Source organism: Acomys minous (assembly GCF_964271855.1).
Source record: "Acomys minous genome assembly, chromosome: 2".
NCBI classification, from domain to species: Eukaryota; Metazoa; Chordata; class Mammalia; order Rodentia; family Muridae; genus Acomys; species Acomys minous.
In genome coordinates this window covers 95,670,778-95,694,623 of record NC_140484.1, presented here as the reverse complement: position 1 = coordinate 95,694,623, position 23,846 = coordinate 95,670,778, and the positions used below count along the sequence as shown (strand labels likewise).

Genomic DNA, 23,846 nt, shown 5'->3' with positions numbered 1-23,846 from the left:
GTATCCCAGTGTCCAAACTTCTGAGCTCTTCATGAGCTTTCAGGCTCATGTTTCTCAGCTTATTCCTATCTCCCAGTAAATGTAGGACTATGTTACTTCTCCTGGCTCAGCGCAGGGGTGGGACTCCTAGTCCCCTTTTAAGAGGATCTATTAACAGCACAGATTCCTCTCTGTAAGTACAGCCCTAATTGGAAGCCAGGCCCAAGCAGGCCTTTAGGCATGTGCAGCAAGGAGGAGACATAGTGGAGGTGTTTGGGACAAGGGCGCACAACCAGTCAGAGCCAGCTTGGGAAGACCAAGAAGCAGAGGATTTATCTCAGCCTAAAGGGCAGTTACCCTCCAGAATCCAGAAGACTATTTTGTTCAAATCTGTGTCTGAGTCTCACAGCCCTGCATTATTTAAGCTTCTGCAAGAAACATAGACACACACACAGAGACACAGACACAGACACAGACACACACACACACACACACACACACACACACACAATTGTTAGAGTAACAGCTGATATTTCAGTTGAGACTTTAAAAGTTAAGAAAATCTTGGGTCAATGTACTACAAGGTCTGAAACATCACACTTGCAAGCAGAGGCCACTATACACAGCAAACCCCTCTTTTATAATAGGAAGAGAAAGAAAGTTTTCCATGATAAAATCTTGATAAAGTGGGTGTACAGAAGATATTAGAAGGAACTCTTGGGACTAAAAAAAGAAACAAGCATATTCAAGAAATGACAGTGGCACAAAAAAAGCAATGTTAGGTTACTGGTTAAACAAAGGAAGATTAAAATAACAAATACTATAAAACCAATAAGCTGATAGGGACCAATATACATCTTTCAATAATAACACAAGGAATCTTGCAACAAATGCAAGAAAATTATAGTAGTTCTGTGTCCCTTTTCTGACCACAATGAAATGAAACTATATATAAAGAGGGATAGAAAACAGGAAAAGCATTCATTGAGATTGAACAACATACTACTGAATGAAGCCACTGAAGAAATAGAACATTTACTGCAACTAATGGAAATCATAACACTATATACCAAAATGTCAACCATTTCAGGAGAAAGCCGACATGATCATGGTATATATCATTTTTGACACATATTTGTATTCTGTCTGCATGTGTTTTACTTATCATATTTGAGCCTATGTTCATAGGTCATATTGACCTGAAGTTTTCCCTTCGTGTTGTGTCCTTACCTGGTATTGGAGTAATAATAGCTTCATAAAAAGAGCTTGGCAATGCTCATTCTGTTTCTTTTTTCTTTTTTTTTTTACTAGTATCATTAAGCCATTTGTTTGTGCTCTTTCTGATTTTTTGTTTGCTTGTTTGGTTGGTTTTGGGTTTTTGTTGTTGTTGTTTTTCGAGACAGGGTTTCTCTGTATAGCCTCGGCTGTCCTGGACTCACTTTGTAGACCAGGCTGGCCTCGAACTCACAGAAATCTGCCTGCCTCTGCCTCCCGAGTGCTGAGATTAAAGGTGTGTGCCACCATGCCTGGCTCTTGATTTTTCTTTTTTTTAAATGTAGGCACTTAAAGCTGTAAATTTCTCTCAAAAAAAAAATGCTTTTAGTATGTTCCAGATTTTTTTGTTCTGTTGTGCTGTGTTTACATTTTTATTTAGTTACAGGGCTTTTTCCCCCCCTTGTTTCTTCTTTGACCCACTCATTATTTAGTGATGGGTGTTGTGGAGTATTCAACAGAGACATGCTGCTCAGGCTTAGGGCTAAGCCAATAGAGGTCTTTATTAGCTGGCTGATGACTACACTGGGTATGTGGGATCCCTGTGTACCCCCAGGAGTGCGCCTTTGCATCCCAAAACAATGTCTTTGATTGGCATACTTCCTTTAACAAGAACAGTTAGCTAGAAGCAGAGCTACGGGAGCCAAAAGCAAGGTTAGTACACATAAAGACTTTGCCAGGACTGCAGACTTTGATGGAGTAGGGCCTTTGTTCTAGTTCTGGCAGGTGGTACTTCCAGCATAGAGTCAGGTGTGCTAAGGTGTCCGGGTCCACTGAGGCCTGGGGCCCTGTTACAATGAGTTGTTTAATCTTTATGGGTTTGTGTATTTACTAGATGTTTTTGTTTGTTTCTTTGTTTTGGCTGTCAATTTTAATTTTTATTGCATTGTGGTCAGATACACACACAGTATACAAGGAATGAGTTAAACATTTTTCAAATTGTAGAGATTTATTTTGTGTCCCAGGATGTGGGCTACTTTAGAACAACTTTCATGTGCTGCTGAATAGACTGTGTATTCTCTGGTGTTTGGATTTGGATATTCTGTAGGTATCTGTTAAGTCCATTTGATGTATGACATCAAGTAATTCTAATGCTTGTTTTTTTTTTTTGTCCAAATGACCTGCCTACTGGTATTACTGGATTGATATTAATCTGTGACTTTAAATATATTAGTAGATTCTTTATGGAATTGGCTCACACTTGAGTTCGGTGCTATATATTTAGTATAGAAATATCTTTTTGGTGAACTGTACCTTAATTGGAATGAAGTATCCCACTTTGTCTCTTCTTTTTAGTTTTAATTTGAAGTCTATTTTGCCAGATATTAGGAGAGCAACAGCTGCTTGCTTCTTGGATCATTTTGATTGGAATATTTTTTTGTTTATCTTTTTACTCTAGGGGAATGCCTATCTTTAAAACTAATATGTTTTTCTTGAAATCAGAAGATAAATTGCTTTTGTTTCTTGATACCTTCAGCCAATGTCTTTTACTTGGAGAATTGAGCCCAATGATATTTAAAGTTATGACTCAAGTTTGTATGTGTTACTTGAGGTAATTGTGTTGTTGATTTTTGGTGTTGTTTGCTATTTTGTTATGATCGTTATCTTGTGCTTTAATAATTAGGGCTTTCTATTTTTTTTTCCCCACAGTCTCTCTGCTATGCCCCTTCCTTCTTTCAGACTAAAATGATGTTCCCTATATTTTGCTAACATTTGGTTTGTTGGGTATACATTTTTAAAGGCTGTTTATGGCATGGAAAATGTTTCTTTCTCATTCAATCATGGAGCTAGTTTTTCTAGGTTTATTATTTTAGACTGACTGCCACTGTCTTGTAGGACTTGGAATACATTGCTTCGGCTCTACTTGTTATAAAGCTTCCGCCGAGAAACAGGTGTTATGATGATGAGCTTTCCTGTATATGACTTGTGTTCTTTTTCTCTTGCAGTTTTCAATACACCTTCTTTGTTTTGTCTTAGTGTTTTAACAGCCACAGGCTGTGAGGATTTTCTTTTCTGGTCATGTGTACTTGTTGTTCTGTGTGCTACTTATATTTGTATGGGTGTCTGTTTCCTTATTTGGATAAGTTTTCTTTTGTGATCATGTTGAAGATCTGGTCTGGAGTTAAGATAATTCTCCCTTATCTGTATTAAAAGCTGCAAGAGGAAAAACCAAATCACATCTAAAGACAGGCTCATTAAAATAATACATGGCTTCTCAACAGAGTTGCTGAAAGCTGGAAGGGACGATCTAGATGTTCTGATAGCTTCAAAAGATGCCAGTCCAGACTACTACACCCAGAAAAGCCATCAATCACAATTAACAGAGGAAGAAAAACATCCCACAATAAAATTGAATTTAAGCAATTTTCATTTACCAATGCAGCCCTATAAAAGGCACTAGAAGGAAAACTTCAGTTTGAAGAGATTAACTACACCCAAGAAAGATACAAGAAATAAATTATCAGAGAAGTGATCAAATAAATGGGAAACTGCAGTATAACAAAACTTAACAGGAATTAATAAGCATTGCTTGTTGATAACTTGCCAAGGTCCAGACCCTGGTGAGGACAAGGCCTGAATCTGGGTGGATGTAAAAGCAATAAAGGAGGAGTGAGCCATGCATGGGGATCGTGTGGAGTTTTGCAGCCTGACTGACTGGCAGGCAGAGTGATTCTTTATTTATACAGAACTCAAAAAACAGGGATTGATTCATGTTGTTTCCAAAACATAGATCATACCCTTTTTGTCCCTGGATATATGTTTTAACTTACACTTTGTTATAAGTTTAGTCATCACTGCTAAATCGTGACAGAACAGAACTATCTTTTACAATAATTTTCCCTCATCACTGTCACAGCCCAACTTTTAACAGTCCTGTAGCTCAAGGGCATATTTTGCCAAAACATAACAGACCATTCTCAGGCTGCTAGTTCTTGCAGCTTCAAGGGCACTAGACAGAAAGAAAATCTCCAAGCCAACCTGGGCAGATTGTCATGTCCTAAGCAGTATATTATTAACTTTTAAGGAGTCAGACTGGTTATTGTTTTTAGGCCCAAGAAAAATATTCAGGCCAAAGCTGCTGAAGTCACTATTTAATTTCTGCCATAATACAATGTTTCTATTTTTGTAGAAGTTATTTATATGTCTAATTTTGTTAGTTCTTGTTCCTTGGTCATATGACACCATGGTGGCTCTGTGTGAGTTTACCTTTCCTAAGAAAGGGAGGTCTTAATGCTTTATTCTTTTATCATTTATATATACCATTATTTGACCATCAGTATAAGAAATACGCTGCCAACTTCTCTACTTACTGAATATTGTTTACCTTTTTAAGTTACTTTGTACTGATTATCTTGTTGCTGAGTAAGCACAGGGGCAGATGTGGGGAGTATCTTTGAGTCTGGGCCTCATAAAGAGATCTCTGGCATGTTTACTTGAGTCACAACCTCCAGGTCATAAGGATGACCTTCAAGTAGGGAGAGATAAGGACATCTCCTTAAAAGAAGGAAGGATAGCAGGGTCAGGACTTTCCTGGGAAAACTTAGAAGTAATACTTCCAGGATAAGGCAAAATGATTCATAAGAAAATTTCTGTCAATCCAATATCTCCAAGTCGTACAAATAATAAAAGACCCCAAGCATGTGACACATGGAGGTAAATGCCAAAATATGAGAGACTTCACCACAGTGATTGCATCACCCAGCTCACCCTTGCTTGAGCTTTGTCAAATACCTATGCTGGTTTTATGATAATTGCTGTTCCCATTAGATACGGCTGTGCCAATAATGCTCAATATGAATGGTCTCAGTTATACAGTAATAGACTAACAAATTGCATGAGAAATCAGAGTCCATCTTTCTGCAGCATTCAAGAAACTCCAAAGTCAAGGAAAGGCATCTCTCAAGGTAAAAGAATGGGGAAAAGCAGACGGAAAAACAGCCGATGTAGCCATTTTAATATCTGATTAAAGAAATCTTCGATCAAAAGTAGTGAGAAGAACTAGGACACTACATTCTCATAAAAGAAAGAGCCACCCAGAATACATTGCAGTTCTACACATTGATGGACCAAACACAAGGGTACCTAAGTTTATAAAAGAAACAGCACTACAGCTGAAATTGCAAACTGAACCTCATACAGTGATAACGGATGATTGGTGACTTCCATACCCCATTCTCCCCAATACACAGATCTTCCAGACAAAAACTAAATAGAGAAATTCAGGAATTCAATTATATCATAAATCAAGTAGACCTAAAAGACATCTATAAAACATTTCACACAAACAAAAAAAATAGTTTCTTCTCAGCAGCTTATAGAACTTTCTCTAATATCAACTAAATACTTGGACACAAATCAGGTCTCAACAGATATATGAAAGTTGAAATAAGACCCTGCATTCCAGCTGACCACTATGAATTAAAGATTGAAATAACAACAGAAATAATAGAAAGCATACAAACTAATGAAAACTGAACAATTCACTATTGAATGAATAATAGTTCAAGAGAAGAATTAAGAAGGAAATGTAAACATTTTAAGAATGGAATGAAAATGAAAATATGCACTTTTATGGGATATAATGAAAGCAGTTCTAAAAGGCAAGTTCATATCACTAAGTCTCTGCATTAAAAATGAATACATCTCATATTAATAACTTAGTAGCACACATGAAAGATCTAGAATAATGAAAAGAAATAGCATTCAAAATAAGTAGACAACAAGAAATAGTCAAACTCGAGAATGAAATAAATCCAAACAACAAAAAAATACAGAAAATAAATGAAATAGAGAGTTGATTCTTTGAGAAAATCAAGAAGACTGACAACCACATAGGCAAATTAACTAAAATATGAAGAGAGTATATCTAAATTAATAAAACAAGAGATGAGAAGGGTAAAATTACAACAGATACCAAGGAAATTCAAAGACTCATAAAGACATACTCAAAATTCTATATTTTACCAAACTGAAAAACCTATATATAGATAGATATGGAATTTAAATCAAGTTAAATAAGTAAGTTAAACAGAAACACAAACCTTAATAAACTAAATGTCTCCCAACCAAAAAATGCCTAGGACCAGATGGATTCACTACATAATTCTACCAGACCTTCAAAATATAATTAATGCCAGTAATCCTCAAATATCCTTCAAAATAGAAACTGAAGGAACACTGTCTGATTCTTTTTATGAGGACATTATATCTCTGATACCAAAACCACAAAGAGACCAAGCAAACAATTAACAACAACAAAAGTATAGCCCAATTTGCCAGTAGAAAATAGACGGAAAAATTCTGAACAAAACACTGGTGAACTGAGTCCAAGAACACATCAAAATGTTTATTCACCACAATCAAGTTAGCTTCATCCCAAAGATGCAGTGATGGTTCAAAATAAGTAAGTTAATAAACATAATTCACCATCTAAACAAACTGAAAGACAAAAATCCATATAATGCTGAAGAGGCCTTTGACAATTTTCAACATCCTTTCATAAGAAAAGTATTCATAATAAAATAGACTAAGAATACACAGGACATACTTCCATGTAATAAAAGTAATATATAACAACCTCACAATCAATATCAAGCTAAGTGGAGGGGCATGAAAAAGGCATTTCTACTGAAATCAAGAAAAAGACAAAGTTGCTCATTCATTGCATCCATATTCAGTTTAGCACCTAAAGCCTTCACTAGAACAATAAGACAACTGCAGGAAATCAAAGGTATACAACTAGGAATAGAAGTAGTCAAAATATCCTTATTGGTAGGTGATATGATTTTGTACATGAAACAACCTAAAAATTCCACTATGAAATTTCTATAGCTAATAAATAATTTTAGCAAAGTAGTATGTTACAAAATTAACATAAAAATATATACAAATGACAAGCAGACCAAGAAGTCAATGAAGTGGTACCTTCACAGGAACCTCAAAAACGTAAAAAATTTTGTGATAACTCTAGCCAAACCAGTGGAAGATTTGTATAATAAGAATCTTAGGGCATTGAAGAAAGAAATGGGATATAACACCAGAAAATGGTGCTGGTCAAACTGCATGTCTGCATGTAGAAGAATGAAAATAGATCCAGATTATGATCTTGCACAAAGCTCAAATCCAAATGGATCAATGACCTCAGCGTGAGACCAGATACCCTGAATCTGACACAAAACATTTGAGAATAGGACTGAACTCATTGGCATAGAAAAGGACTTCCAAAACAACACAACGACCGCACAGTCATTAAGATTAACAATTAGTAATTGGAACCTTATACAGATGGAAAGATGTGTAGTAAAGGACACCATCATTGGGACAAAGCAGCAGCTACAGGATTGGAAAAAATCTTTGCCAACTATACATCTGATAGTATGTAATAGAATAAATCACTAAAAAAACAAACATCAAGAAAACAAATAACCAATTTAAAATGGTATACAGAACTAAGCAGAGAATTCTCAAACAATAAGTAAAACTCTTTGAGAAACGTTAGACACCAGCGAAATGTAAAGTAAGGCTACTTTCATTTTTATGTCACATCTGTCAATATGGCCAAGATCAATAGAACAAATGACAACTCATGTGGATGAGGATGTGGGGGCAGGGAAGGCTCATGCAGTACTGGTGAGAGTGAAAACTTGTACAGCCTTTATGGAGATCAGTGTGGTAGTTCCTCCAGAAATTGAGAATAGATCTACCTCAAGATCCAGCTAAACTACTCTTGTGCACATACTCAAAGGACTCTACATCCTACTATAAAGATTCGTGTTTATTCATGTTCGCTATTGCTCTATTCATAATAGAGAAATTGGAAAGAGCCTGGCTTCCTCACAAGTGCTGGATGGGTAATGAAAATGTGATACACTTACACAGTGGAATACTATTTAACTGTTAAGAAAAATGAATTATGATATTTTCAGGTAAATGGATGGAGCTAAAATGAATCATCCTGAATTAGGTATCGTACATCCAAAAAGAAGAAAAAAATGTAATTTTTTTTCTCTTTTTTGTGAATGTTAGCTTCTATGCCTTCAATATGGGAGCTACGTTTTTGAATAACCACAGAAATTAGATACCTAGTAAGAAAATAGAGGGAAGATGGGATTTTCCAAGAAGGGGAAAATAAAATATGTTTTTATGGAAAGACAAAGGGAAAACTGGTATATGAAGGTTAAATAAGGAGAGGCATGGGAAAACAGGGTAAAAGAGGGAGTTTGGGGAACAAAAACTAACACTAAGCTTTACTTGAGAACCACATGCAACCTATTGCTGTAGAAGCTTCTTAATATATGAATATATGAAAGGAATCTACGTGGAGTCTCCAAATATTGTGGTAGATGAAGCCTCAACTACACATTTTATATCACCAAGTGAAACTTCCAGTACTAGGAATGGGTTACATGGAAACACTGAAGCATCACAAGATCCTGCTAAGGCTATTGGTTACTCTTTACATACATCCTGATGCTGAAAATGATATAAGTCTTGGGATATGAAGAAGTTGAGCAGGGGCCTGACTATAAGCTTCACCCTTACTCACTAGCATCCATGGTACCAGAAAGCACTCTGCACACCACCAGAGCAGCGTAATTATTAATACCTCCGTGCTACAACCTGGGTGACTTGTAACAGCCACCTTCCTGCAAGATATATGGTGCAATAATGGAACAAGTGTTATGGGAGCACCAAACCACTTTCTAACTGGATTTCAGGCTCACTCCAAAAGAAGGAAACTATGCCTGACACTCCTAGAACCTTAGATTAGATAAGTCTAGGGAAAACCCTAGCATTACTGTTCTGCTAAAGGAACTTTCAATAAAATGGCCCCCAGTGACAACACTACCAATAGATCAGGATCTCATTCTTCCTTCATCAGGGAAGCTTCTTTCAGTAGGAGATATCTAACACAGAGACTCATAGGACACAGATTGGATAATCTGCAGAGAGTTAGAGACTTTGAAGCACTCGATCCTAAATAGGATGTCTTCATCAAAGCCCTCCTCTCAAGGCTTAGGGATCTATGTGGAAGAGGAGGCAGAAAACATGTAAGAGCCAGAGGGGATAGATGGCTTCAAGGAAAGAGTGTCTTTTGGATACAACAGGGCTGATGCACACATGATCTCACAGAGAGTGTGGCAGCAAGCACAACACCTATGCAGAGCAAAGCTACATGTGGTCCTAGAGCTGAGACAGGAAGTGGACATAAGCTCTCATCTCTAGCCAAGAAGCTGACTTCAGTTGGTGTCTAGTTGCAAAGAAAAATGTAGTTTACTCCAATGGAGTCTCACTGCATGTATTAAGCACACTTCAGGGCAGGCTTCATGCCCAGGAGTAGCTGGCCAACATAAAGAAATCTCAGTGGTATTTTTATAGCCTTTTCATCTCATTTTGCTCAGTTTGGCCATGTTTTGTTTCTTTTTTTTTTTTTTTCTTATGTTGACTTCTGGTTTTGTGCTTTCTTGGTTTTGTTTGTTTGTTTTGCTCTTGTTTGTTTTAAATAGTGAGAAATAACATAATGTTGGCTATGTAGGATGGTTGAGAGAATATAAATCTAGAAGGAAGTGGGGGAAGGTAAAATCATAATCAAAATATATTTTATGAAAAAAAGGTTTTTCAAAAAAAGTTTAAAATAAAAAGATACAGTGATAAATGGAGTAGAATTAAGGAAACAGACACAGACACACAAACACACACACACACACACACACACACACACACACACACACACACATATATATATATATATATATATATATATATATATATATATATATATATACTCACTCTCCCAAAGTCACTTGATTTTTTTTAAACAAAGAACCATAAAATGCACACTGAAGAAGAGAAAATGTCACTGGTCAAACTGGATAGCTGCACGTAGAAAAATGAAAATAGGTCTATATGTTTCAACCTGCATAAAACTCAACTCCAAATGGATCAAAGACCTCAGCAGGATACCTGATATACTGAATCTGTTTATGGAGGATGTAGGGAATACACTTCAACCCATAGGCACAGAAGACTTTCTGAATAGAACATGAATAGCACAGAATCAAATGGAGCTTCATAGAACAGAAATACTTAGTCACCAAAGGACAGCATCATTTGAGTGAAAAGAAAGCCTACAGAATAAGAAAAAATCTTTCACCAGCTATAGATACGACAATGGATGTAAGTTTAGGATGTACAATAATAGTAACAATAACAAAAGCCTAGAAACACCAAGAAAACAATCAATCTAACTAATAATGTGCCATGGAACCAAACAGAGAATCTTCAAAAGAAGAAAGACAAATGGCAGAGAAATATTTTCAAATGTTCAGTTCTCTTAGTTATTAGGAAAATGCAAATTAAAATTAGTTTGAGCTTTTATCTTACCCCAAGTAAAATGGGTAAAATAATCACAACAAATCCTGGTAGTAGTTTGGGGAATGTTGAACAGTTATTCACTGCTAATGGAAATGTAATCTGGTACTGTCACTATGGAAATCAATATGGAAGTGTCTCAAAAAGTTTGAAATAGGTCTACCATAGGATCAAGCTGTACCACTCTTCCATATAGGCTCAAAGGACTTTGTATCCTACTACAAAGATTCATGATAACGCATACTCATTGCTGCTTTCTCACAATAACAAGGGAGGGAAAACAGCCTACATGCCCATCAAATAGTAAATGGATAATGAAAATGTGGTACATATATACAATAGAATGTTGCTCAGAAAAATGTAGGTAATGAAGTAACACAGACCCAAAACACAAACTACACAGATTCTCTCATATATATACATCCTAGTTTTGACTCTTTAGATGTGTGTGTTTAAACTGGAGTACCCATAAAAGCCAGGAAACTACAAAGGGACAGAATTTCAATGATGATAATTGATAAAAAACAGGAGATATGAAGGGGAAGGGCCAGAATGCATTAGAAAGGGTTAGATGTGGTAGAGGATGGTAGGTCAAGTTAGAGGCGGGAGAATGGGAGGGATGACTAACTTTAAGAGGTTTTGTAATGGCATGTGGAAGCCTACTGCTATAGCAGCTTCCTAAAATGTATACATATATTTAAAGTTCAAATAAATTTGCTCTTTGAGTCACATCCTTGACTCACAGGACACAGAGAAATCAAGCTGGTAAGGGCTTGACGAACCTTTCATAGTGCTGAAAGCTGTTATGCACATTACTGTTGGAGAAAAGTACTCAACTGTCTTACCCAGATGTGAATGTCACAAGCTACAGTAACTATTGGCCTGATGTGATATGCCCACTGGTAAAATAGTATCAAGGGTAGCCAACCACATTTCTGATTAGGTTTATGAATTTATTCCATAAAAATTCATGCCTGGTATTGCTAACTGGGCCAAGGATGGGAGAATGTAATACCATTATTCTGCTAAATAGACATAGTAAAAAAAAAATGCCCCCTAAGTACTGATTAGCACATCTTCCAATCCTTGTCAGAGAAGCTTCTTAAAAAAAAAAAAGCAGTTAACACAGACACCTACAACTGGTCACTGTGGACAGATTAAGAAACTGTGGAATTCTTGGCCCTAAATGAGACATCTTCTCTACATCCTGAAGGAAGAGTGGAAAGGTTTAATTCTTTGTTAAGTCAGAGGTAGTGGAATGACTGCTGTGAAGTTTTCTGACACGCGATCATGAACTCATGGGGACTGTGACTGCAAGAAGATCTGAACACTGCAAAGCTAGCCAAAGTCCCAGCATGGGTGGCGAAGGTCAATTGATGGCTCTGGGAGAGAGACAGTCCATTTTCTTTAGGGATATGAGGCTACCTCTGAAAGCCTACCTAGGCTCCAGGAGACTGACCCTCACCCATATGCATATTATCAGGACTAAGTGGACTCAGTGAGTTGAGAGAAAGGAGGGGAAGAAGAACATGAGTTTGAGAGAGAAATGTGGTGGGAAGGGATAGTAATGAAACTGGAAGGTAGAAAACAAAAGTGGATTTGAACAAAACACATTATATTATATATTACATATATATTATAAGTCAAAATATAGAACTTTGCAGGACACATTAGATAAGGTGAAAACCTAATACAAGAGTAGAATATAAAACTAGAGAACATAAATTTAGAATATTACTTTGGCAAGCAGGACAGGGGTTTCATGAGTCATGCGAGTGAGACCCTTGTATTTGCTACGTACACATTTTCCCCCTCACCACTGTGAATGATTATTTGAACAAATGTGCTTTTACAAAGACTTGGTATTTTGCAGTAAGTCAGTAATGAGATTGCTCTGGGTTATCCCTGCTGAACTCCCAGGAGCAAAGCCGGTTGCTTTGACTGTGAGACCAGAGAGTGGCTGCTTGGTGAAGTGGACTAGCCTGGGTGCCAGTAGCCCATCTCTGTAACTCTTCCCTAGCCTTTGAGGCACTGCTGGCCTACTTATTGCAATGGGACACGGGTTTGTTTAAGCTGTAATGCAATTGGGTGTTGGATCACAAACCTTCCTTTGAAGATGTGGCAGCTCACTTACCCACATCTTCAAAGGAAGATGTGAAGGTGTGTGTGTGTGTGTGTGTGTGTGTGTGTGTGTGTGTGTGTGTGTGTGTGTGTTGAGCCCTGGAGCAGACATGCTGCTTAACTGCAAGTCTGATGGACAAGTTTAGATACACAAGCTCCAGTGGATCTGCTTCTGCATTGCTGTGTCCCTGGACACCGCCCTCTCCCCGGGTACCGTCAGTTGCTTCTACCTCTACCAGTATGGCAGTTGCTTGCTGCTGTTCATGCCTCATCTCACATTTTAGACCCTGTAGTGATTGGGGATGGCACAGGTAATCTCATAGCCTGTGCCTTGGGCATAGTTTTCCCATATCTGGGAATTCCAGACTTGTGCACCCCTGTTTTCTCAGCATCCCAAGTAGAGCTTCCCTTCCCAGTTTTTTTGTCCCCAGCACAGAAGCCCTGGACTAGTGCTCTTTCACCAGTGCCCAGGACCCATGAACCTCTATTTTCTCCTCAGTAGAAACAACTGCATTCTTCCTCCACATCACATTGATTCAGTCAGCTTTCTAAAAATGCACCCCACATTTCTCTTCTTCCTCCTACCACTGAAAGGATGATTTTAATGCTGAATGTCCTTCTTTGTCCCTTCCCTCTTATGTTCTATTGTCTCGCTCAGGCTGACAGATTTTGATATTACCTATATTTGAGTAGATCACTTATTTGCTTTAAACCCTCCCAGGATTAGATAAAAAGTTCAACACCTTAGAGTGGCCCCAAGGCTGTACTGTCATACCCAGCCCTCTTCATTATATTCCTAGCTTGTTTTAGACATCTTGGGACCTGCAGCCTCATTTATCCCAAGGGACACACAGGCATGTCTGAACATCGAGTAGACACTTCAAATGAAGCCTTGTTAACTGTCATTCTCTAGCATGCCTCTTCTTCTTCTTCTTCTTCTTCTTCTTCTTCTTCTTCTTCTTCTTCTTCTTCTTCTTCTTCTCCTTCTTCTCCTTCTTCTTCTTCTTCTTTGCCTCTTCTTTCTTCTCAGCTGGCATGCTTTCATGGCACCGACTGCTACTTCTCACACTGCGTGCCTTTCCTCTCTATCTCCTTCTCTCCTCAGAGATGAATTTCTCGAGGAGAGGTGCTTGCATTTGCTTTCCATCCAGTCTGTCCTAATTATCCATTGTTGTTAAGGTGGCAAACTCTCACCAACTCTGAAGGTTAAAATAACACCTGTGTTGTCCCAGAGTCCTATAACCGGATGCTTGTGGGACCTGGTAGATTTCTCTGTCTCACAAGGCCAGAATCATGGTCCTGGAAGGGCTGCTGTTTTCTCTGGGGGTTCTGAGTAGGCCTGCAGGTTATTTTAAATTTTAATTTACTATAATTTATTCAGATTACATCAGCATGGCCTGCAGGTTTTTGAGGCGGGGTGGAATTCAGCTCAATGTGGCCATGGGTGAAGGCTCTTGTCTCCTTGTCAACTGCGACCTAGGGCTCATTTCCCACTCCTTGGCTCTCTGGCCCCTCCCTCCAGGGTTAGAGCCAATGGTCAGCTGAGACCTTTCTTCATTTGCAAATCTCCTCCTGGCTCCAGATTTAGAAAACTGTTTTTGATTGGACTGACTCTCAGCCATATGATAATCTGAGATAAGCTCTGGATTTCCATCTCATTTCTTCTATTTCATCTGCATGGTTTCTCTTGCCATGTAAGTAACAAGTTGGCAGGCATGACCCTTGGGCAGAGGTGCTGCCCGCCCTACCCGCTTTCTACCCCGGTCAGCATGTTCAGTACACAGGGAAGGCTTGGAGTAGGAATAAGATCAGTGTGCTACATATAAGAGTCGCTGTATAGGTTGGCTAGCCATATAAATCTCAGGTGTGGGTCCTGTCATCATCCCGTCCCACAGATGAAGAAACTGTGGCACAGAATAGGTGACCTGTCGAGGTCACAGACCTGATGGGATGGCAACATTTGCCATAGAGCCAAATCTATTATTTTTTTGGTGTAAGGAAAGAGAAAACGCACGAGAACTGACTTACTCTGTGGCATACTTGGTATATCAAGTCTTTCAAAACAAGAAGGGTCTAACTCATATAGTACACCCACAGAGGTGTACAGCCAACATGCTTTCTAAGCCCTGGAGGTTGATTCTCAACCTTATCCCTCTTTCACCAGCATCATTGTGTTTTCCCCAGTGGAAACTACTCCTACCCCACTTCCTTTCTCTTTTCCTACAGATGCTTACCCTAATTCTGAAGTGGTCTATGTTTGGACCAATGGCTCCACCAAGTCTGTGGTGGTGGCAGAAGATGGCTCCAGACTCAACCAGTACCACCTCATGGGGCAGACAGTAGGCACTGAGAACATCAGCACCAGCACAGGTAAGAGATGCTTGACTTGTTGCCTGGAGCTAAGGGGCACCTTGCCCTCCATGGCTTCATGATATACTCTGCAGAAGTATGGATCCCATGCAACTACTTTGGCTCTTGTAGGCCCTCTTTTAGCTTGACAAAAGGGGCACCACCTTCGGTGACCCAGGAATGGAGAGGCTATTGATCTCTGGTTCATGTGGTATCTGTGTTGTACATGTATGTCCTTTCTGGAAGCCCACTTATCTGCCCCATGCCTGAGAAACAAGGTGATCTCTGCGAAGAGGGGTAAGTTTCCTGGTGACTATTGCCTAGTTTTCTTCTCTGAACACCTCAGAGATCTTTCTGAGGTTGAATATGGGAAATCAAACTAGCGGTACGCAAAGATTGGCAAAGGTGATACCAACAAGGAGGCAGATGCAGTCAAATATACACATGCCAAGTTGTCTTGGTAGGGCATTCCATCTTGGCTGCAGTGGATAAAACATGAATGGGGAAACCAAAGGAGTACCAGTACTTGACCTGCAAAACCCTGGTGTTGGCCATGCTTATCTTGGGCGAGGGCATGCATTGCTCAAACTGTCACCAGGTGATGGTACGGGCAAGCAGTGTATGTGGCCTATTTCCTCATGTAACAGAAGAGAAAAATCTGAAGGGATGGACCACATCATGATTGCAATGAGCATAGCTTTGGTTACCTTACTGTTTGCTCAGTCAAGTGGCTGATGTGATACACACAAGACACCAAGAGCAAACTCTACCTTATATCACATGCATCTGCCAGGGCCAAGTCCTACCTACCAATAGCACAGTACCCTGGGCATCCTTGAGTGAGAAAGAGAGCCTGAGAGGGGAGTGTTCCCATTTAGGTGCTATGCCACAAGTAAAACAAATTTTACATCTGGTTTTATGGAAATGAAATGGAAAGTGTGTGGCAGAATTTGGGGTGCTGACACAGGGTGCTGCCTTTGGGAGTAATTTTATATAGTTCCTTAACATTTTATAGCAGAGATTATGTTCCAACCTGCAATCCATAAAGACATTGTTTAAAAAGCCATTGCCAAGTTCGTTACTAATAACTCAAAAGTAAATAATATATCATCCAGTTTTTTTTACTAATAATTTAAAAGTAAACAATATAAAGACACAGACAAGAAGAACTGAAAGAATAATAATTTCAGATCCCTCTGTATTTTGAATGGCATTCCTTGTCTTCATGTGTTATGAAGAAACAAAATTTGATCACATCAAAGGAATTAGATATTGGTACTAGACATATATCCACCTCTCTCTTTATCCCTATTTTTCCATTCTACTTAAGAACCTATTTGGCCTCTCAGATGCCTTAGGCTAGTGGAAAAACACACCACCGCTGCAGCCCATGCTACAGCATGTGTAGTCACTGCTTAGAACATTGGCTCCTTTGCTGTAAAAAGACAAATTTTACCCCCAGTGATCTCTGTAGAGTTCCTTTCTCTCTGACGTAGTAAGTACATGTCTTGAGGACATCTGTAGCAACCTCAATAAGCTATGGGCTTTGGTTTTAGCAGCTTCCAACATGCCGATGTCATGTCCTCACAGCCAAAAGTCCATTACTTCCTCATAGACAAAACCACAATTGGAGTTGGCCTCAAGACTTTCTCCAAGACTTCTATGATCATAGTAATCCATCAGCCCAGCCCCCAAGCCCCAGCGTTTGCTTTGTATTCCTCATTGACGTATCTAATGGCCTGCACTTCCCAAAGCATTCCTTCCATGTCTAGGGAGAGGCACCTTTGTCCAGAAGACCTGACTCCCCATAGACCCCCAGCCCACCCACCTCAGCTCCTTACCAGTTAACCATTAGGACAGCATCATTTTCAGGAAAAAATGGAAGATCTCCACTTGCCTCCCACACAGCCAGGCAAATCCAGAGAAGGCACTGGGACATTGCCCAGGAAATCCAGTTTAGAACAATAGAGGCTCCTGGTTGCTCTGCTGGGTGGCAGAAAGAATGAGTTTCCCAGATCCGTGACCTATGTGGCTGTTCCTCACTCTGCACCTGGGCTGGCAAAGCACCACGCGTTGGCAGACAGTAGCCTTCCTGTCTCCCTGGAGCTCCACAGCTGGGAAATAGGGAGGATCTGTTCATCCACAGCAGAGCTCTGATGCCTGATTTCTATCTGCAGAGGCTAAATCCTCAGATCCTGATTGCTATACCCTGCAAAGTGGTGAGGGGGGCAGGGAACATGACACAGATTGACTGGGGATTAATGAAACACACAAATCTGATTTTCTCCGAAAAAGCATGCACCAGCAAGGGCCCTTCAGAGGCTAGGGTTCACAAGATTTCCTTATGAAACGACCTTTAAGAAAGTCAGGCCACAGTTCCCACAAAAAACCCAAAGCTAAACAACCACAGCACGTAGGCAGAGAACCTGGTGCAGACCCATGCAGGCTCCGTGATTGCTGTTTCGGTCTCTGTGAGCCCCTATGAGCCCTGCTTAGTTGATTCATTCAGACTTGATATGAGAATTTCTACCTAGTCTTATTACATATTGTTATGCTGTGTTTGGTTGATATCCCTGGGAGGCCTGCTATTTTTTTTTTTGAAGGGAAATGGAGGAGCAGTAGATCTGCTAGAGAGGGAGGTGGGGGAAAGGAGGACTGAGAGGAGTGGAGTGGGGGAAGGGTATGGTTGGAATGTGCTGTCTGATAGAGAAAAATAATAAGTAAATAAATAATTAATAGTAATGGAAGACAGACAAATAGATGGATAGATGGATAGATGAATAGATAGATAGATAGATAGATAGATAGATAGATAGACAGACAGACAGACAGACAGGTGAAGGAATATAGGCAGCTTGCACCTAATACATCTCCAAGGCAACCCGCCCCCCTACTCAGGTAAAATAATGGAAAAGAAAGTAAAAAGATCATATGACCTAGAAGTCTGTGGTGAAAAGGTGTGTTCTATATATGAACTCTCAACAATATTGATTGCCTGAATAAAATCAGCATATGGAAACACCGATTAACATACAACATGGAAAGGGGTGCCTACATGTAGCGCTCCATGTGGTCAATGGTTGCTGAGAGAGGAGGGCCAGCTTCTTCCAGGGGCGAGCTCGTGTATAGGCTGCTCAATCCCAGTGGTCATCCCTAGGCTCCTGTGTTTGTGGTCGATGCTAAACAGACTCAGTAAATTGTATATACATCATGGTGCACGCACATATATTCATACTGTAACAGTAGTAATTAAGGAAGATAGAGTGAATTTAGGATGAGGACATGGGAAAAGGGGTTTAGATATGAGGTAGTGTTCATCAAAAAGATCAACGCCATTGAGCAAACCACAAAAAAGAACTTTAAAAAGATAGCACCCCTGCCATCTGCTACCTAAGCAAATAGTACAGTTATACTAGCCTGACTGAAGGCTGAGGAGGGGAGCAATGTGAACCCCTTTGTGGGGAGGCACTAACCCAGGCCCCAGAGGGTAGAGCTAATCTCCCAGGTCTGTGTATCTGCAGGTGAATACACAATCATGACTGCTCATTTCCACTTGAAGAGGAAGATCGGGTACTTTGTCATCCAGACCTACCTTCCCTGCATCATGACAGTGATCTTATCCCAGGTGTCTTTTTGGCTAAATCGAGAATCTGTCCCAGCCAGGACAGTTTTTGGTGAGTACCTCCAAGTCAGGCCACGGCACTGGTATCTTGTGCATAGCCACATTTGTGCACAGCTACATTTGAACTGCTTGTTAAAGGTTGAAGGTGTAGGAAAGGAGTCAGGAGACAAGGAAGAGCTCATCAGGGCAGACAGGTTTATTCAGGAAAACTTGAGAAAGGCTCACACCATGAGGGATAACCATTAACATGTAACAAGAATAAATTAATAAAATAATATATATCTTGGGGAAAAAAAGAAAATGGTGAGAGCCCCTCTCTTACAGACCAGGGGGTCGTTTATTGGGTTAGGAGGAGGAGAGTGGGGAGAGGCTATGTGGGTTAGCAGCTGTCTAAGCTCCTCATTTGCTGCAGGAGTTTTCCTAGTTAGGTTGTGTCCCAAGAGCTTAGGATGTGCTGCACAGCACCATGCTGTTCTCAATTCTTCAAAACATCTGTTTTGTAGAACAGTCCGTCCTTGTTCTGGGAGCCAGGCGTTCAAGCTTAAGACAGTGGAGCAGGTGTTCTGTCATTTCCCTTCTTGGTAGTGTTTGGAGGCTGAAAGCTTTAAGTGATGGAGCCTAGTGTAAGGCAGGCCATTAAGGTTAAGACTTTGAGAAGGAATGTGGTACTCAAATCTCTTTGTTCTTGGCTATGCCGAATGAGATACTTTTCTCCTTTCCATGCTCCAGCCAGGACTCACTGTTCTACCTCAGGCTCCAAATCAACAGAGCAAACTAATCATGAACTAAAACCCCCACAATGTAATCCAAATCAAACCTTTCCTCTTTTTGGGTTAATTATCTCAGGTATTTTGTGACAGTAATTGGAAGCTGATTAATGCAGTTACCATATTTCTATTATTGTCCATCCACTGTGACCTGGGAAGAAAATTGAACATTTAGTTAAAATTGTAAGTTTAAAAAAATATGATTTCAAAAAAATATGATTTCACTTTGTATGAGAGTTTAGGGAATAGTATTTGTTCTGCTTGATAATTATTTCCATTTTGGAAAACATTTCTTCACTAGAAGTCCTTTTGAAGATGTGAAATTATAAGCATCCCTCCCTTCCTCCTCCCTTTTGCTCCTCCATCCATTCCTATCTAGACCATTGTGAATGGCAGGCAAGCAGGTTACCACCAAGCTACACTCCTAGGCTGGACACAGTAGTATTTTCCCAGTGCTTATCAGGTATTTATTTTTGAATTTTATGTAGTTCTCTTTAAAAAGTGCATACTCCTTTAAAATCGTCAACAAAATACAGTCATTCCATCGTGTGTACACTAGTACATTGTGCTCCATGTGGTAGTAGCAAAACACATTTCCAGCCGCCTGTGACTATAGGCATTTTCAGATTTTCAGATTCAACCATCAACAGGTAGAAAATATTTAAAATACCACCACATCTGTCTTAACACACATACAAACTCTTCATCTTACTGTTATTTCCTGAAAATGCAACACAGCAACTCTTTATGTAATGATTTCATTATACAAGTCATTAAAATGCACCTACATAGGGGTCATTATATGTAAGAGGCCACCCAAAGATTCTATGCAGAGGCTGTGCCATTTTATATAAGAGACTCAAGTGCTTATGGACTTGGGAATCTGGGCTGGTCCCAGAACCTGTCCTCCACAGACGCTAAATGGTGACTAGTGAATGGCTTTTCCTAGGAAGAAGGCGAGACACCAACTGCATGCCAAGGTATTGATTCCATCCAGGCCTATCTTGCTGAGCGAGTGAGTTTATTGGGGTACCTTATAGGATCAGAGGTGGGGGTTTTCTTACAGAGCCAGCTGATGACACATCAGAGTTGCATCTCTGGAAACATGGCAAGCCGTTCTATAATGAGCCTGTCCTCCCCTGACAATTGTCCTTTGCTTATATAACCTTGAGGAAGGGCTTTGAGACTTTTGTAACTTTTAAGATTCCTGAGACTTTTTAAAGTTTCTGGGCAACTTCCTGAGTCTCATGGGATTCCCAGGAAGGAATGTTTCAATTCAAACAAAATATCAATGAAGCAATGATACAGTTGAAGAACAATCTAGAAGACATCATTGTGTGTTTCTAAGACATAAGACACAGCATAATGTAGCTCAGGAGTTTTGTGGTTTTATTTATTTATTTATTTATTTATTTATTTATTTATTTATTTAATTTGCCATCGTGGATTTGACTCTCTCACCTTGAAGCTCACTGCACTAGTCAGCTTTCTCTTACTGTAACACACTACCTGTATTAACCAGTCTTAGAAGAAGAAAGATTTATTTTGACTCAAAGTTTAAAGACATTTTAGTCTGTGATCATTGGTCTATGTGGATTTGGGGCCTGCAGAAGGCACCGCATCATGACAAACATGTTTACTTAATGGCCAGTGTGTGTGTGTGTTGTGTGTTGTGTGTGTGTGTGTGTGTGTGTATGTGTGTGTGTGTGTGTGTGTGTGTGTGTGTGTGTGTGTGTGTGTAAGAGAGACAGAGACAAAGAAAGAGACAGACATCTGACAGAAAGACATAGAAACAGAGAGAGGGAGAAGGGGAGGGGGTCAAGAACAGAAAGACATATATATAAGGAGGCTGAAAGACAAATAGAGACAAATACAGGCTGGATCCTAAAACCCTCCTTTAGGGCATGGACCTCCACATGACTAGAAAACTGTATGGCCCCTCCACCACCTGGAGCTGGGGACCTAACCTTTAATACCAGGGGTCTTTGGATGATCCTTGTCTAAACCACAGACTCACTTCCCCCCATTTAAGGTATGCTGAAGGCAATTTGAGGTCCGCTGTGACAGCAGAGGCTCATATCTTTGTGTACTGTGAAGTACAGTTCCCAATGCAGCTTCTAACACTTACAGTTTTCCTTCCACAGTAGGGAGGTGCTTACATGCACCTTATCTTGATGGTATGTAAGAAGCCCAAGAGCCCTGGATGCCCCCACTCATCACTCTACTCCCAACTACTAAGTTCCTTAGTCTCCTTCAATGCCGAGCATGTAATCAAAGTGTGGAGATTGGCTTATGGCCAGGAGGCACGCTCACCAAGTTGATGGGCCTAATAAACTCTTTAGTGGACATTTATTAGTTAGGTGCTCAAAGTGTGGAAAGTCTTGCCTGCGACAATCTGCTTCCTTTTGGAGATTCCCAGCACATTTTGAATATTAAATGATCTGAAAGGAGACTGGTTTGAGTGTCTGCACTCAACTATTTCCTCATCATAAACCGTTGACTGGACTATTAAGAAAAATCAAGAAGTAAAATCAAAATGTCTCCCAAGGCACTGATTCCACATAGGCTCCATGTGCTGTGAGTTCCAGGTCTCCCAGCCTCTGGCCCACCATTGGCTCTGCAGTGCTCATTGAGTTACTGGTTTCACATGGCTTCTATATCAGACATACTCCAGCAGCTGGCTCAGAAGACATAGCGGTGCTGTCTCAGGGCTCTGCAGGGTAGGATCCCAGGGTCAAGATGCTGGTAGGGTTGGTTCAAACTGAGGCTTGTAAAGGAAACACTGGGCCAGAAGTCTTCTCTTGCCTATAGTAGGTCTAAGGCTTGTGGATGCACACTCCCTGTGTTTGCTCTGTGCATGCTAACTGAGAATTTCCCCTTTAAAAAGAATGCCAGTCACACTGGATGAGGGCCCACACTAGCTGCTGATTTCATTACTTTATTGTTACAAGGTTACAGTCTTAAGTAGTCAAGATTAGGACGTCAGTGTGCCAATTTGAAGGTCATCACAGTTGGACCCATGATGTGTACATTCCAGCCATATCCCATATACAAGGACATGTTCACAGAAGTGTGAAAGAAGAGAGATTGTCTAGAATGTAAGAGTCCCCAGTCCTGACTCCAGAGATGGGTTATTTCTTTACAGGATGGGAGTTTGGGTACACTGCTCAGAGCCTGTAAATCTCCAGCTTTTCCTGCATTGTGGGTATAGCACACCCTTCTAGAAAGTAGCTTAGGTCAGGGGTTGATAGGTGGCTGATAACACACAAATTTTTCCTGACTGTAAAATCTACGCATGCTTCCAGCCAAATGACCTGGCTTTGCTGTGAAGCTACTACAGTGTTTCTCTGGAGCCACAGTAGATAGGCTCAAGCATATTGCCCCTGCTTTGAAGGAGAGAATTTCCCATCCTGCCACAGTGGTACTCAGGCATCTCTGACATCTCTGTGTGGTCAATGCATAAGAAAGAAACACACTGCATCACTGTGTCCCGCTGCTTACAAGGTGCACTGTAAATCTCCATGAAGCACATTGCTGAGTCCTGTGTGAAGGTCACTACCACTCTTCCAGTGTTCTTGCCTTAGTCTTACAGAGATATATCACTCATTCAATACATTTTTGCAAGTACCAACAATTTTCCAGACCTGTCCAAAGAAAGGAGGCATGGTTATATAGAAATCAGACCAAAATCCATGTCCTCCTCAATTTGTATTTATAGAGGAAGGAGACAATGGGAGCAATTAGCTAAGCATTGTTTTTACTGCAGAAAATGTGATAATCACAGACACATTGATGGAAAAAGGAGTCAGGTGAGACTTTATGTTCTGTCATGTTCAGGGAGGGAGTTCTGGGAAGGAATGTTGGCCTCTGTTCCCATGTTGTACTCTGCGCTCTCCTCGCCAAACAGGAGTGACCACAGTACTGACCATGACAACACTCAGCATCAGTGCCCGGAACTCGCTGCCCAAAGTGGCCTACGCCACAGCCATGGACTGGTTCATTGCTGTCTGCTATGCATTTGTCTTCTCTGCTCTGATTGAATTTGCCACGGTCAACTACTTTACAAAGAGAGGATGGGCCTGGGATGGCAAGAAGGCCCTAGAAGCAGCCAAAATCAAGGTAATAAACACTTACTATCCTCCTCTTTTAGGTTCCATTGGCAAAGAAAGTGGACCTAATTCTGAGTCCCAATATTCAACAAGAGATTTCTCTTTCTGCCTCTCCCTCCAGAATGATTCTTCTACATTTCTGCAAGGCTTTTGCAGGTTATTTCAGATGATCTGATGGATCTTAAATCAATTTCACTCAAGGATATAGTGTTCACTGAATGGCTTGGATTTACCTATACTCAAACTAGTTATTTA

General features: G+C 40.2%; 1 protein-coding gene across 6 annotated transcripts in view; it reads left to right on the top strand.

Annotated features, from left to right (window-relative positions):
• GABRA5 (gamma-aminobutyric acid type A receptor subunit alpha5) overlaps positions 1-23,846 on the top strand; it is an 88,035-nt gene that overhangs the window by 59,419 nt on the left and 4,770 nt on the right. For all 6 annotated transcript variants that reach the window (XM_084773952.1, XM_084773949.1, XM_084773951.1 and 3 more), the window contains 3 exons: positions 14,971-15,114; positions 18,615-18,767; positions 23,390-23,601. In XM_084773952.1, coding sequence (XP_084630078.1) covers positions 14,971-15,114; positions 18,615-18,767; positions 23,390-23,601 — 509 coding nt within the window. The remainder of the gene's footprint in view (positions 1-14,970; positions 15,115-18,614; positions 18,768-23,389; positions 23,602-23,846) is intronic.